Source organism: Candoia aspera, chromosome 5 (assembly GCF_035149785.1).
Source record: "Candoia aspera isolate rCanAsp1 chromosome 5, rCanAsp1.hap2, whole genome shotgun sequence".
In the NCBI taxonomy this organism is placed as follows: domain Eukaryota; kingdom Metazoa; phylum Chordata; class Lepidosauria; order Squamata; family Boidae; genus Candoia; species Candoia aspera.
The window spans coordinates 24,476,873-24,493,373 of record NC_086157.1 but is presented as its reverse complement, the minus strand read 5'-3'; the positions used below and the strand labels follow the sequence as shown (position 1 = coordinate 24,493,373).

General features: G+C 46.4%; 1 protein-coding gene across 1 annotated transcript; it reads right to left on the bottom strand.

Moving 5' to 3' along the window:
- Positions 1-904: 904 nt before the first annotated feature.
- POU4F1 (POU class 4 homeobox 1) lies at positions 905-3,434 on the bottom strand. Its single transcript, XM_063304315.1, has 2 exons — positions 3,024-3,434; positions 905-2,105 (listed from the first exon to the last, which is right to left on the bottom strand). Exons 1-2 carry the CDS (start codon positions 3,288-3,290, stop codon positions 1,077-1,079), a joined length of 1,296 nt encoding a protein of 431 aa, XP_063160385.1. The 5' UTR covers positions 3,291-3,434; the 3' UTR covers positions 905-1,076.
- Positions 3,435-16,501: the final 13,067 nt, after the last annotated feature.

The window sequence follows — 16,501 nt, the reverse complement described above, 5'->3', positions numbered from 1 at the left end:
AAAAGACACGGATTGAAAGAATTTAAAACAGGCATCGTTTTCCTACACTTGTGGGGGGTGGGCGGCGGAGCGGGAGGGAAGTCACAAATCTGAAATAGCAACGCTCTTTGGATACATTGGTCGGTCCTCAACCAATAGCCAAATTCATTAAGACATTTTCCCTGCCCCTTTCAAAGCCGCATTTTCCACCCCCTCTCCGAAAAACAAATAGAGCCATCCAATTATCCAATTCGTAAATTAAAAAGAAATAAAGAATTCCTGGTGTGGAAGCGAAGGAACACTCATGCTTGAAAACGAAATAATAATAATAATAATAATAATAATAATAATAATAATAATAATAATAATAATAATAATGTAAACAGGAAAACCAAACCACTCGATCAGTACTACTCCGCATCAGGTTGATTTCCTGAGATCTTCCCTCCGCGTCAGTCGGTAATTTCGTGACGATAATAATAACCATAATAATAATAATAATAATAATAATAATAATAATCTGTAAGGACCGTGTGGTTTTGTCTACAATATTTGTGTGTGCGTGTGTTATGTGTGTTTCTGCTGTAATTCGTCCCCGCTTTCTGAAGGGATCAGACTCAAGAATCAACTCCCTCTTCGCCAAACCTTCCCGCCCAGTCCCCCCCTCCTTTTCCTTTCCCAAATCTGCAAAGGCAAGGGAAAAGAGGCGGCCGGCCCCGCTCGTGATTCTCCGCAGCGTCTCGCTTCGCTTCGCTGCCTGCCCTGCGGTTGGTCCCTGGTCCCCCAGCGATTTTCCCAAAGAGTCTCTAGTCCAAAGGAGAAGTCCGTTGGCTTCCCAAACTTCAGCTGCTCCCCCTCCACACAGCCGTCGCCCCTCGATGCCCCCTCCCCCGCCCAAAGTCTCCGCCCTCCCCCTCCCCAGGCTGCGACGGTCTCGCGGGGGCCGTGCGCGGGTCCTTTCTCGGGGTCACGGTCAGTTTGTTCGGGTGGATTCCGAGAGGGAGTGGGATTGTTTTGTCTCTCTCGCTTCCTCTCTTTCCGCTAAGTTTCAGTTTCGTCTGTCTTAGGGAATCAACCAGTCAATTAATTAATTCTCGTTAGTAGGTGGCGGAAAATTTCATCCGTTTTTGCTTCTGTCTCTGGTTGCAAAACCAAACTCTCACCACGTTCTTTTTGAGGTCCAATTTCTCGGCGATGGCGGCGATCTTCTCGGAGGAGGGCCGCGGCTGGACGGCGAAGTACGCCTCGAGGGAGCGCTTCTCCGGCGCAGCGATGGAAGTCCGCTTGCGCTTCTTCTCGCCCCCGTTGAAAAGCTCGGGCTTGTTCATTTTCTCCCGCTGGGCGCCCTCGGCCTCCTCCAGCCACGCCTGCAGGATGGGCTTGAGAGCGATCATGTTGTTGTGCGAGAGCGTGAGCGACTCGAAGCGGCAGATGGTGCTCTGGCTCAGCGAGCCCACGCCGGGGATCTTGAGGTTGGCCAGCGCCGAGCCCACGTCGGCCTGCGTCACGCCCAGCTTGATCCGCCGCTGCTTGAACCGCTCCGCGAAGGCCTCCAGCTCGCGCGGGTCCGTGTCCGAGTCGCAGATGGAGGCCAGCCCGGCCGCGCCTGCCGCTGCCGCGGCGGCTGCGGCGGCCGGCCCGGCCGCGCCCCCGTGGTGCGCCGCCACCAACCCCGGGTGCGGGAGGCCCGAAGGCATGTTCATGGCCGCCGCGGCAGCCGGATGCGCCAGGTGGCCCAAGCCGTGCATGTGCGAGTGCGGGTGGGCGGACGTGGAGATCAGCCCTCCGCCACCGCCGCCGCCGCCGCCTCCTCCGCCGCCTGCGCCCCCGCCAGCCGCCCCCTCGTGCGCCCCGCCGCCGGTCATGAGCGTGAGCGAAGGCGAGGTGATGTGCTCCAGCAAGTCGCCGGGTTCCAGCGCCTGGTGATGGTGGTGGTGGTGGTGATGGTGGTGGCCCAGCGGCACCGTGGAGGTGGAGGTGCAGGGCACGCTGTTCATGGTGTGGTAGGTGGCGTCCGGCTTGAAAGGGTGGCTTTTGCCCTGCGAGACGGCGATGTCCACCGCGGCTAGAGCCTCTGCCCGCGCCAGCAGCGTCTCGTCCAGGCTGGCAAAGATATTGCTCTGCAACTGCAACCGACAAAGAAAAACGGGGCAGCGAGGGAGGAAATAGGGCCACGGTTGGAAAGAGGAGGGCAGCCCCAAGAAGGCAGGGAAGGAGGGAGGGAGCCAAGATTAAGTGTCAACCACAGCACCAAAAAGGCAGGGAAAGGATTCGGCGTGGGGCGAAGTTGCAAAGGAAGCAGAGAATTATAGGGAAAAGTTGTTTTACAGTATGTGGGAAAAGAACGGATGGAAGGCAGAAGAAGAAAGGCGGGGAGGGAGGGGTGCAGGAGAGGAAGGGTCGGAGGAGAGGCACCGCCGTGGAGGGGGAAGAGAGGCAGGCAATTATACCACCGCGGGACAATTAATGGGAAGAGTCCACCGGAGAGCGGACGGATAAGTTGGAAAGAGAAAGGAGCGGTGCGTTCATTTTGGCCGGAGGCGGCGGGCGAAGGAGCAGCGGGAAGGCGAGAGCAAAAGAGGGACCGGGAGGCAAAAGAGGGAGAGAGAAACGGGCAAGTTGGTTAAGCAAGAGGAGCGCGAAGAAGTTTTTAACCGCGGGGAAATCGAGGCAGCCCGCTGTGAGCCAGCAAGGAAGGGAGAACGAGAAAGGGCTGAAGCGAAGGTGCGAGGGGAGACTGGCTCCGCCGCTTTCGGCTGCGTTTGCTGCCTCGGCCTCACCTGCGCCTCGCTTTCCAGGTCAATTTCGAAGAAGGACCCGGGAAAGCAGTCGAAATTCGGGGGCAGGAGAGCCCGGGAGCCCCTTTCTCCTAAACCTCTAGGAGGGCGGAGGCAGTGGCTGGAGCCGCGAGGCAGCCGCTGCGGCTGAAGCCGGAGAGGCGCCCCCTGAGCGGCGGGGCCGGGAGCGAGCGAGGGCGCAGGGCGCGGGAGAGGCGGAAGACCTCGGGCAGCCCGAGGAAGCCCGGCAGGTAGCGTGTTTCTTACCGGCGGAGTTGGGAGACATGCTCTCCGGATGGCTTCCGAGCTGGAGTGGAGCGAAGGGTACTTGTGCTCCGGCAGGGTGGGATGCATGGCGAAGTGGGGCTGCTTGCTGTTCATGGACATCATCGCGGCGGCTCGGCGGGTAGCAAGCAGGAGGGAAACGGCGACCAGGAGGAGATCCACGCCGAGCGCCACCAGCGCGCCGGGCGAAAGGGCTCTCTGTGCGCCGAGCACAGCCAGGCTGCCGCCGCCGCCGCCGCAGCAGCACATCCGAGGCTACTGGGGCTGGGAGCTCCCTGGGAGCGCGCAGGGCGAGCCTTCCTGCGACCCGGGCCGCTCGACTCTTCTGCCTGCTCTACCCCCGGGCTGGCAGGAGCTGCGCTCTGCTTCCACCTGAGCCCACATCCCGGGGCTCCCGACCGGTTCTCCCTCTCGCGAGAACTTGCGCCTCCAGTTTTGATGGACTGGCCTGGTCTCTCCCCTCCTCCTTCCTGCGCTCTCCCTCCCCTCCCCTCCCCTCCCCTCCCCTCTCCTCCTCCTCCCCCCCGCCTCCTGAGTTGCATCGCCGAGCTCACGTCGAAGCAGATCAGGAGTCTGCAGAGAGGACAAAGGCCAAGGCAACCGCTGTCGACCTGGTGCTCCCAGGCGTGTGCCCTTGGCACGCTGGCAGAGGCGCGATGGGTGCGGGGGGAACCCGGCGGCGCTTCGCCCGGGCATTGGCCCGCGTGGCTCTGGAGCGCCGGATATGGGGCAGCGCCAGCTGAGTACTGGTGGAAGTGCGGCGGAGGCGAGATGGGTCAGTGTTGGTACATTTACTTACTCTTATTTTCGGCGCCAGCTGCAGCGCCGGTCCAAAACCGGCGACTTTTGTTGCCTTTATCGCCTCTGGGTGCCGGTTACTTCCGCGTGTTGTTGTGGTGTTAAATCCTTGCGATCTCTGCACGCTTTGCTTTCAGTCCGGCAACAGCAGTCCTGCTCAGTATTGTCAAGATAATAGGAAGCGTTGTTGTCAAAGTGTTTCGTATTATTTCAGTAATTATCGCTGGAGCGGCGTCATCCGGCTGCCGTTACGGCGTGGGCCCGTCGCTGTCCACTCTTTTCAGTGCTGGAAAAGTAAACCTGCATTTGTGCCGCTGCCTTCAACGCAACTCTTGTCCCGCTTCTTAGTAAATGGGACTTACTTGCTTCCCAGTGAACTGGATGTTTGGATCGGGTAGCCAGAACAAAATGCTACATTCACTTCCCAAAGAAGTTGGCAGGCTTTCCTTTTCTGATCCCCATAAAAGGTATTGGGGGATCACCCATGAATCTGCAGGTAGAGGGGAGCTGCGAGCCGTCAGTTATTTCTCAGGGTTGCTTCTGCTGGAAAAGATACTACCACTCACTGCCTCCTTACGGGTAACATTGTCTTTCTGGGTAGCTTGATTCTGCCTTCAGTGGCATCTTTGCAGAGGGCATCACTCAGAGCTTTGCCTTCTCCCAAGTTCATGCACTGTAGCGCTGCTCCTTCTTCTTTGGAAACATTTCCATTTTTCAGCCACCCTTTAGAGCAACACAGGATGCCCATGTAATCAGTTACTTCTTTGGGAGTGATTCGCTTAGACAACCTTGAGTGAGTAGGTGAGATTCAAAGGGGGAAAAAAAGTAAGGAAGTGGGTACTGAGCTTGATAAAAGCCCATAATCCCCTAACTGGTAAGCCACATTTCAGTGAGGGTTCCATAGCTTCCCTAACTTCCCTTCCCCCACCTCACCAAGAGACTGGAAAACAATATCCCTGGCTTTTTAAGTAAACCTTATGGTCTGAACTTAGCTTGGTTCCAAAGAAGCATGGGTTGGTGGCTTACTGCTAATCTCTCTGTTAAGTAGATGGAGTGATAACGAAGACAAGGCCACAGGTCTAACTTGAAGGAGCTAGTGCTTCATAAACCTAGCAGGAGCATGCTTAGCTGGAAATAAACTCAGCTGAAGTAACAAGATAATATGCCTCCAGATATGTCTGCTTAGGTCTGATGTCTGTTCTGTTTGTAACATCACCTTTATCTCCACCAAACAATATTTCTACCATTATTTGTAAAATTATTCATTGATTCAAAGAACCATTCTTCAAAGGAAGGATGCTGCCTTGCATCTGCCCAGCAAATAAATTTGTTCCCATTTTATGGAAGAAAAAAATAAGTGCAACCGAGGTCCTCTGGTTACTCCTTTAGGGGTATACCTCCTGTCTGTGCTAATGACTCTTAAAACTGCACTCCTATTAAAATACAATATGGGGTTTGAATTTATATTTCTTCACTCCCATATCTGAGTAGGCCTCACATCAATAACCAGAGGATAAGCTTCAGAAGTCCCATTTCTGATTCCCTTAAAAAGAAACACTCAGCTGTAGACAGTAATAATAGCCACTGGTAATAAACAACTAAAGGCTAAGATAAAATAACAGGAGAGAGAGAATGAGTGGAATGTTGAGAAAGGAATCAATGTTCTCCTTAAGTGTTAGGGAGCATTGTTTTTGATACCCACAAGATCTGTATACACATTCATGGCATGAACACCCACATTTTCTATTATTTGCCTCCTATTTATATTTTTCCCCATAGCCCAAGTGGCTGTGGCACTCATTAATTTCCATCTCCAGACTTGAATGTGTCCCATGGGGTTTCTGAATTCAGATTTATCTCTGTGAAGGATATTCCAGGAACCCAGCACTCTGTTCTGTTGTGGATGGGTTGGGGGAAGACAAGCATTATTTATCTTGTTAATTCTATATGATTGCTAATGATTGTTCTCTTATGAAAGATGCACAGTAACTCATGTCTTGGAAACTCATGTCTTCAGATCCTTGCCTCTTTACAAATCATGCCTGGACTCTCACCAATTGTGAGGATTGAGTTTTGCAAACCAACAGTCACTAATAGTGCTGTGAGCATGAGGCTGCTTGGCAAGGACCTTTAGTGAGAACAGAGGAGTTGGAGAGTTTCATCAACAAAAAGTGGCCTACTCTGAATGTCTGCATTCTTTCCAGCAGGCCAAAGGATGGAAGTAGACAAGGCATTTTCAGGGTGGTGGAAGACCACTAAATGCACAGATCCTGGGCCTGCATTTTCACTTCAGAGCTGTCAATGCTTGTTCAAACTACCCATCATATTGAGCAAATACATAATTTTTTATGCTGGACTTAAAGGCCTTGAGAGTAGGTTTTTACAATTTCTTCATTCATGAACTACTAACAGTATATATACAAGTAGCATATACAATATATAGAGTCACTTAAAACATAGTTCCATCGCAATAGCTACAAAGAGTTTGCTACTAACTGAAAACTCTCAAACGTCACTGGTTTTACTGGTAGATAAAATATAGCTACTGGGATGCAGTGGTGCTGCGGGTTGAGCTGCTGAGCTTGCCGATTGGAAGGTCAGCGGTTAGAATCCGTGTGATGGGGTGAGCCCCCGTTGCTAGTCCCAGCTCCTGCCAACCTAGCAGTTTGAAAACATGCAAATGTGAGTAGATTAATAGGTACTGCTTCGGCGGGCAGGTAATGGCATTCTGCTTAGTCATGCTGGCCACATGACCATGGAAGTGTCTATGGACAAACGCCGGCTCTTCGGCTTTGAAACTGGGATGAGCACCGCCCCCTAGAGTTGGACACAACTGGACTTAATGTCAAGGGAAACCTTTACCTTTACCTAAAATATAGTTAGAAAACTTAAGGTTGACTGTACTTCCTTAAAGCTGGGTGCAGGGCTTTTCTGGCAGGACAAATATGTTCCATAAGATGTAGAGAGAGTCAGTTGGATGAAGGAGCTGTTGGACCTTCATAGGCTTTAAAGTAAGCAAGAGAGGGAAGGGAAGGGAAGGGAAGGGAAGGGAAGGGAAGGGAAGGGAAGGGAAGGGAAGGGAAGGGAAGGGAAGGGAAGGGAAGGGAAGGGAGCAATCATGGCAGGACAATCTTTGACAGCAATACTTGTACAAACACTATATTTGTGGGAACATGGTAAACTAGATTCTTCTCTACTTTGGTTCATTTATTAAATTTACATTTTTTTTTTTTTGCTAACTTTAGATAAAGTTTTGGGTTTTTCCTTTGGCTTGTTTCATAGTATTTCTATCATTGCAACATTACATTAAAATCCTAAATGTTATTCTTGGGCATTCTAGGGAGAGATATGGAATTAATTGATCTCAGAAGCTGGTGGACAGCTTGTGGTAGCTTTTCCTATGAATACTCCTTTTAAAAAGCTAATGGGAAACAGGACCAGGACCAGGGATCTCCCAGACTATCTCTTCCATATGTATCAGACTCCAGTATGCACAATCACCCCTAAATCACTTGCCTCTGGGATAGGGATTATGGGGATTGCTTTCTAACATTTCTTTTAATTGGTTCAATCATGTCTGATTCTCAGAGACTGCCTGGAGTAGTTCCTGCAGTTTTCTTGGCAAGGTTTTTCATTGGGATTTGCCACTGCCTCCTTTCTAGGGCTGAGAGAGAGGGACTGGCCCAAGGTCGCCCAGCTGGCTTTGTGCCGAAGGTGGGTCTGGAACTCACAATCTCCCAGTTTCTAGCCTGATGCCTTAACAACTACACCAAACTGGCTGTCTCTAACACATTAGGAGGGTGTAGATTTGGGGAGCACAAGTTAGGGTGGACTGCACTGGAAACTGGGATTGTTCTATGGATTATTTCAAAGTTGGTTTGTAAATAACTACTGTGAATAGCTTAAAGGTGATTCCACACACAGAGAGCAGATGTAGCTTTGTGCTTAACAGACTGAATGAGAAATCAGTCCCAGCAGTTCTCACTGAGTTTTGTGTTTACCATGAAATTGTCACATGGATTCTTCATTCTCAGTCCTCAGCAACCACAGTGTAGAGTATGCTGCTGAGCGATTTAAAGGAATTGTTCTGATATTAGAGGTGGAAGATGTGCCTAAAGTGCTTCGAGCCCATGTTAAATGTGAATATCATGATACTAATTGACATAGTAAGGACTTCTAAAGGTTCTGAGTGACCAGATTTTGTGCTTTTTCAGGAACTCCTATTGCTGGACAGCTCCCCAGTGACCACCGAAGCCACTACTTCACAGAAACTATTTGTTTTGAAAGGAAAGCCCTAACACTGATGAAGTAGAAGGATTAATTTCTATTAGTGCAAATCCAGGTATCTTTTCCATGTAGATGTGGTTCTTTATTGGGTTTTTTTCCATCTCAACAGAAAATGGTCTGGGAATAACACGCATCTGAAAATTTTGGATTAAGAAGACCACTATGCAGGCAGAAGGGTTATGACACGTGGCTTTCCTTTATAGAGTAGAACCTTTCTTTCACCCAGTAATTCCATTATCAAGTATCTTTTTTCATTGCTACCTCTTCCTAGCTTTGGGCTGATGAAAAGGTTTCTAAAAACACATGCACAAATACATAATTAGAAAGATTATTTTTTTGCTCTAATTATTTGGATCTCTCCTGTCAGCTGGTGTCTCCCTGTAGGAGAAGAGGACTGCAAAGATTCCATCAGATTCACAAGCTGGTTGCCTTGAGTAACCCAGAATACCTACCACCATTTGGTTCCACATTCAGATACCTTAGGTAGAAACCCCTCATGAGCATTTTACTCATAAGTAAGCAATTCAATTGCAGTGGTATGGACATTTCCCTGTCTGTGGTTAGGCAGGAAAGATGGATGTTTCTTCATCTAGATGCGGGGTGGTGGGTGGTGGAAGTGATATCCCACCTGTATATTCCCAATACCCAGCCCCAATCACCTATCCCCATATGTGAGAAGAAGAGGCTGAATAGAAACTGGAGCTCTTCCTCCAATCCATCAGCTCTTCCCATGTGTTCCCATCTGGTCCACTGAAACAGACTTGGCTGAATTTGGTTATCCCGAAGCCACCTCTCAGAACCCCAATACATATGAATAGGTCCTGGTAGTCCAAGAGGGACCTTTTTCAAGATCACAAATACCAGTGTCCATCTAAATACTCAAGTTCAAGGGACCTGTGATCTTTGGAGATACAGCTGGATTGAACGTCTGTTTTTATGTTATGAAAATGCAAAATACAGAATCAGAAGTAAACTGGTGTCTCCAGGAATTTTCTTCTATCTCACATTCTCAGAAACAGGATGGTGCCCTCGATATGCAGATGGCATTCACCAGTGGCCAGGTAACCCAGTTCCAATTTCTCTTTAGCTTTGCTTTAGAGGACAACCTCATCATAGCATCACATAGATACAGATCATACAGATCTTGGCAAACCTCATTATCAAGATAATACTGAAAACCTCTGCATCCCCAGACCAGTTTGATATTAAAAGTTAGTTGTATGACAGTCAGGAATTGAATAAATGCCTGATGAAGACTGAAAGGATAAACAAGCATATGCCAGCTGAGCACTTATGATTTTGTGTCATTGTCTCTCTTTACAGTTTTCTTCCACGATTGCCCTCCAGGTAGATTGGGAGTGCAGCTCTCCCACTGGCAGGAAAATTTGGGAACCACAGTCCCACCACCCTAAAGAGCAAGAGGTCCACGAAGTTGCTTACAGGCATCCAGGCAATTCTTTTCAAGAACAGCTCCTCCTTTATGCCAAGGAGATGATGCAGGGCGATTGCGGAGGAACAGTCTATCAATCAACCTTAAAACAAATGCTTATGGTTGAATGCTCAAGAAGTATTTCCATGTCCTAATAAGGAATTTCTCTGACAACAGCCAGGCTGGGCTAATTAAACTAAGTCCAAGTCGCAGTGATTGCTGTTGCAGCCAAGGCATAGAATGTGCCCGTATTAAATACGAAGAAGCTTAATTGGGATTTCAAATCCCAAGGCAGCCTTCAGTGTCCCCTTTCAGGATGAAAAAAGCAAGATTGGAGGCATCATAAATTACACAGAAATATGGGTATGAAAATACAAGTTCATTCAATTATGGTGACTTTGTGGAATGGTCCATGTTGCTCTTCTTGTTCTTGTAATGTGGAACCAGTTTGCCACTGCCTTCTTCCAGGATTTCCCCCCTGCATTTTCCAGTCTAGTTTATAGCTCTTGGATCTCCTGGTGGTCTCCCATCTGACTACTAATTGGATCCTGTTTCCTTTTCCAGGTCACCTACCGGGTTCATCTGAGTAAGTGGCAGGTGCCAATAAAGAGATACTCCATTTGTGCCCACAGACAAACGCAGAGAAAAGAACCCTGGCAATTCTAAATGTATTTTCTCGGAAGTCAATTCCATTGATTTCACCAAGGCTTACTCTGAGATAAAGTTCAAAGCATTTTTATATAAACCTTTTATATAGCATTAGTGTGTGTTACTTCCCTGTGAACATGTGCAGAATCGAGCTTATATTTCCTGCTGATTTTCCTAACAGAATTAAGCCGTTTCCCCCCCATTTTCCTTGTGTTGAAATCCGTGAGTATCCCGGGCTGGTTCACACGTGCGTGAATGTTCATCTCCTGGACCACTGCAACATTAAGAGATAAGTCCTGGTGTGAATGGGTCATCCTTGCCAACTGAAGAACGAAGAAGTATCTTATTACCTTAACCCAAAGGATTTTAAATGGAGTCGGTTGCAGAGCGATGGAGGCTTGAGTTCATCTAAGGATGGGCGATGGCATTTCTTGTTAGGGTGAGTGAACACGTGACTGCTGGCTGAAAAGCTTCGGTGCTGTAATAGGAAAGTTTTGAAGTATTGCGTCTGTGGCGGCATGCAGAACTATTTCTCAGCTCCTGATGTACATGGAATCCATAACTTTCTAGAATACACTTTAAAAAGCCAGTTCTTTTTAAAAGTCTAACTTCAGCCATCCTGATTCAGGCATGATCAATTTTACTTTCGGCGCTGACCTTCCGCCCCTTTTCTGGTAGAGGCATTTTTTTTACTCTATTAAGAGGCTGTGAAAGTACATTTTACATTGCGGGAGGGGAGGAGCTGGAAGGGAAGAAATCGATTTAGAAGTTAAAATGTAAACTCGTCCGAGAAGCTTTTGCCTGCCAAAAATCCAGAAGGAGCGAGCTTCTTCAGTCCTAATGCAACCCTGACTTCGTTCTTTTCCCAGTTCCAATCGGAGCACGGGGGGTGGGGGGGGAGGGGGGGAGGCGGGGAGGGGAAGAGAGAAGTGGAGTGAGAAGAGACTGGGAAATAGTTGCCTTGTCATGTAACACATTGTGCTGATTTATTATAAAATTTTAACGAAATCATGCATATTTTAACAGCCTTTAATCACTGCATGAAAATTTAATTCATGAACTGCCGCACGTTTAAAAAAAATGAAGTGTTAATTCATTAGGATTAATTAATTTGTTAAAGGATTTTGGGCAAGGTTAAGGTAGAAAGAAAACTCTGCGTTAGTTTTGTGGCTGAATCCCCAGGTTCTGCTAACAGTAAATACATGGGAGTGGCTGTTTTGGATGCTAGTGAAAGTGAAGCGTGAACGTCAATTCTCTCGGTAACAGCAGGGGACGTCGGGAAATAACTCAGATGCGGCTTCAACCATCCAAATTAACCTTTGAAGGCAGGTGGTATGACAAAAGAGTAGCGATCCAGCTGGCTGCAAAGTTCTGGACCGACACTGGATAGCAGCAAAGGGGCAGAGAAAATTCTATGACTGCTGCCATGTACTGGTAGGAGGATCTTTACACCCCAGATCTGGCAGTCCTGTGAAAAAGGTCGTCCCGTTTCTTCCCTTGTTTCAAACCTTCTGGATCAGTTCCACTTTGATCTTGTTCCTCCCCCCCCCACCCCTCCCCTCCCCAAGTGCACTGGTATATTGGTCACGCAGCCATTCATATCAGGACCTTCATGCTTTAAAGCGTTGACAGGGCTGTACTGTGCTCTTCCTAATTTAAGCAACCCTCTGAGAATAAAGAAAAAAGAAACTGCAAGGAAATTTATGAGTTGTGAATGCTGCAAGTAACTGCCTAGATAAAGAGAAAGCCTATATATGACTACTCAGAATTATATCCATCGAATTCAGTGAGATTCACTCCCAGGTAAGTTAGGACAGAGTTACATCTTAAATCTCCCGCTGAAGTATAATAGGGGAGCAGTTAGCTAAGGAGTGCTGGGGAGGGGGGAAATGGGACACGTTGCTTATAAAATCCATTCCTCTGTTTACACAAGTCTGTAAGATACAAATGTAAACCATTTGGAAAACTGACCTATCAAGGATTTCCCTGGGCAATCCTGAAACAGTATTGAACATTCTGATAATTTTGTGGCACCGGGTTAATACTCATGTCCCTTCCCAAGGAACCTGGGAAGAATGGAAAAAAAAAATTTTTCTAACCAAATTCTTCGTATCTGACCACATGCTTACCGCCAAGAAATCTTGAGGTGGGAGTGAGGATCTGACAAACTGGCAGAAACCCAACATAAATGTATGGAGTAATTGCACTCTGAAACTTTTGCAAACCTTTTACTGAACTACACTTCTCTGGTTTCTTTATTTGGATGCATGCTTAATAAAGTAGATTGCAAAATATTTTAATTTGTACAATGGATATTCTTAAGAGCTATTCCTGGAAATGCTTTCAGATATTGAAGGTAGCTTTATTTGCACACTGGTGAAAAATCCAAGGACCCAAACACGTTTGTATCTTTACTCAGCCCAAATAAAGTGTTATCAAAACTATAAGCAAGCTTTTGAGTTCTTTGGAAATTTTCTTTAGAGGGGGCAAGGAAAAGTAGAGGAGTTTATAATTTGGGATGTTTATTTCAGTAAACCATGTTGTAAAACTTGCATTTTGTTGGTTGCTGCACACTGATCTATGATTGTTATTCTGATGCAGTTCGAATTGCATACTTTCCCATATCTTATGCAGACTTCAATATTTTGTAATGATAGTTGTTGTTGTGTTATGATCTATGGTTGAAACAAATAAATATCGATTGGCTGAATTCTGGCTCACATGTTATTGTTCCTAGCAATATTAGATGACAGATGGAACTACATAAGGCAATTGGCCACCTAATGTGTTTTCACAAAACCTTTCACATTCATTGGTATGTATGCCAGATCACTCAGAAAAAAAATTAGGACAAAAATGGACAATTGAACTCAGCACTCTTGTTTATGCAAGACCTTTCCTAGAGTCTAAGTCTGAGGATTTTTCAATTCTATACCACCAGAAAATGTGGTTCTGGATGTTTTGTTGGGGGTGGAATTTGGATTTGATAGTAGAATTCTAAAGTTCACTCAAGATTAGTTCTTATGGAGGGCCATAGATTAATCCTCTGTGCAAACTGTTCCAAGTTCAATTCTGGTATTTTATTTTTGTTGTTGTTGTTTATTTGTTTAGTCACTTCCGACTCTTTGTGACTTCATGGACCAGCCCAGCCAGAGCTTCCTGTCGGTCGTCAACACCCCCAGCTCCCCCAGGGATGAGTCCGTCACCTCTAGAATATCATCCATCCACCTTGCCCTTGGCCAGCCCCTCTTCCTTTTGCCCTCCACTCTCCCTAGCATCAGCATCTTCTCCAGGGTGTCCTGTCTTCTCATTATGTGGCCAAAGTATTTCAGTTTCGCCTTTAATATCATTCCCTCAAGTGAGCAGTCTGGCTTTATTTCCTGGAGGATGGACTGGTTTGATCTTCTTGCAGTCCAAGGCACTCTCAGAATTTTCCTCCAACACCACAGTTCAAAAGCATCGATCTTCCTTCTCTTAGCCTTCCTTATGGTCCAGCTCTCACAGCCATATGTTACTATGGGGAACACCATTGCTTTAACTATGCGGACCTTTGTTGTCAGTGTGATGTCTCTGCTCTTAACTATTTTATTGAGATTTGTCATTGCTCTTCTCCCAAGGATTAAATATCTTCTGATTTCCTGACTGCAGTCAGCATCCGCAGTAATCTTTGCACCTAGAAATACAAAGTCTTTCACTGCTTCTACATTTTCTCCCTCTATTTGCCAGTTATCAATCAAGCTGGTTGCCATAATCTTGGTTTTTTTGAGGTTTAGCTGCAAGCCAGCTTTTGCACTTTCTTCTTTCACCTTCATCATAAGGCTCCTCAGTTCCTCTTCGCTTTCAGCCATCAAAGCGGTATCATCTGCATATCTGAGATTGTTAATGTTTCTTCCAGAGATTTTAACTCCAGCCTTGGATTCCTCAAGCCCAGCATGTTGCATGATGTGTTTTGCATACAAGTTGGATAGGTAGGGTGAGAGTATACAGCCCTGCTGTACTCCTTTCCCAATCTTAAACCAGTCCGTTGTTCCGTAGTCTGTTCTTACTGTTGCTACTTGGACGTTATACAGATTCTCCAGGAGGCAGACAAGATGACTTGGTATCCCCATACCTCTAAGAACTTGCCACAATTTATTATGGTCCACACAGTCAAAGCCTTTAGAATAGTCAATAAAACAGAAATAGATGTTTTTTTCTGAAACTCCCTGGCTTTTTCCATTATCCAGCAGATATTGGCAATTTGGTCCCGAGTTCCTCTGCCTTTTCTAAACCCAGCTTGTACATCTGGCAATTCTCGCTCCATGAATTGCTGAAGTCTACTTTGCAGGATCTTGAGCATTACCTTACTGGCATGTGAAATGAGTGCCACTGTTCGATAGTTGGAACATTCTTTAGTGTTTCCCTTTTTTGGTATGGGGATATAAGTTGATTTTTTCCAGTCTGATGGCCATTCTTGTGTTTTCCAAATTTGCTGGCATATAGCATGCATTACCTTGACAGCATCATCTTGCAAGATTTTGAACAGTTCAGCTGGGATGCCATCGTCTCCTGCTGCCTTGTTATTAGCAATGCTTCTTAAGGCCCATTCAACCTCACTCTTCAGGATGTCTGGCTCTAGCTCACTGACCACACCGTCAGAGCTATCCCCGATATTGTTCTCCTTCCTATACAGGTCTTCTGTATATTCTTGCCACCTTTTCTTGATCTCTTCTTCTTCTGTTAGGTCCTTGCCATCTTTGTTTTTGATCATACCCATTTTTGCCTGGAATTTACCTCCGATGTTTCTAATTTTCTGGAAGAGGTCTCTTGTCCTTCCTATTCTATTGTCTTCTTCCACTTCCGCGCATTGCTTGTTTAAAAATGATTCCTTATCTCTTCTGGCTAACCTCTGGAATTTTGCATTTAATTGGGCATATCTCCCCCTATCACTGTTGCCTTTTGCTTTCCTTCTTTCTTGGGCTACTTCTAGTGTCTCAGCAGACAGCCATTTTGCCTTCTTGGTTTTCTCTTTCTTTGGGATGTATTTTGTTGCTGCCTCCTGAACAATGCTGCCAACTTCTGTCCAGAGTTCTTCCGGGACCCTATCTACTAAGTCCAGTCCCTTAAATCTGTTCTTCACCTCCACTGCATATTCCTTAGGAATATTAGTGAGCTCATATCTAGCTGATCTGTGGGTCTTCCCTAATCTCATTAGTCTGATCCTAAATTGTGCAAGAAGAAGTTCTAGTATTTTATGTAACCTTAAAAAAAAAAAAATCCAACCAGCTAGAGGCATTAGAAAACTGTGGTTCATTGATAATACAACATTTAAATTATTGGTTTAAGTTAATTCCATGTAAAACAGACTCCTATGCTGCTATGGAGGAAAATACTGAGCGAAGTATCACTGGGCTGTATCCTGGGCCCTGTGGTGTTCAATTTTTTTAAATCAGTGACTTGGATGAGGGAGTTGATGGGACCCTTCTCAAGTCTGCATATGACAAAAAGCTTTAGAGGAGAGAGATGATCTAGGCAGGCTTAAGTAGTGGACTGAATAGAATGGAACTTACCAGGGAGAAAGTTAAAACTCTGCATCTGGGTAGAAAAAAAGCAAAAAAAAAAAGCACAAGTATAGGATGGGGGACAAGTGGGGAAGACAATGGGAAACCACCCCGCTATAGCCTGCCAAGAAAACGTTGTGAAAGCGGCGTCCCCCCAAAGGGCCAGACATGACTCTGTGCTGGCACAGGGGACCTTTCACCTTTCACTCATAGGATGGGGGAGACTTAGCTTGGCAGTAATACTAGTGAAAACCATCTGGATGTCCTTGTCAATCCTAAATTAAATATGAGCCAGCAGTACAATGCCACAGCTAAAAAGTCAAATGTTATCTTGAGATGCATTAACAGGATTATAAATCCAGATCACAGGAATAATTGTTCCATTCAACCCTGCCCTAGTGAAACCCGACCTGGAATAGTAGATCTACTGTTGGGTAAAATTGATAAATTGGAGTAAGTTCAGAGGAGGGCTACAATGATGGTGAGAGATCTGGAAACCAAGTAGAGTTATTCTCTACTGCTGAGTATAGAATCAGAATCAGTGGGTTAAAATTACAGAGAATAAAGTTCAGGCAAGACGGTAGATGGAATTTCCTGATTGTATGAGCTGCAGCCAGTAGAGGAAGCCACTACATGTAGTGGTATAATCTTCTTCACAGGAAGTCTTCAAACAGAGGTTGAACTGATATTGGTCAAACATGCTCTAGAGGAACCTGTACGAAGAAGGGAGTTGCACTAGATGACCTCTAAGGTATATT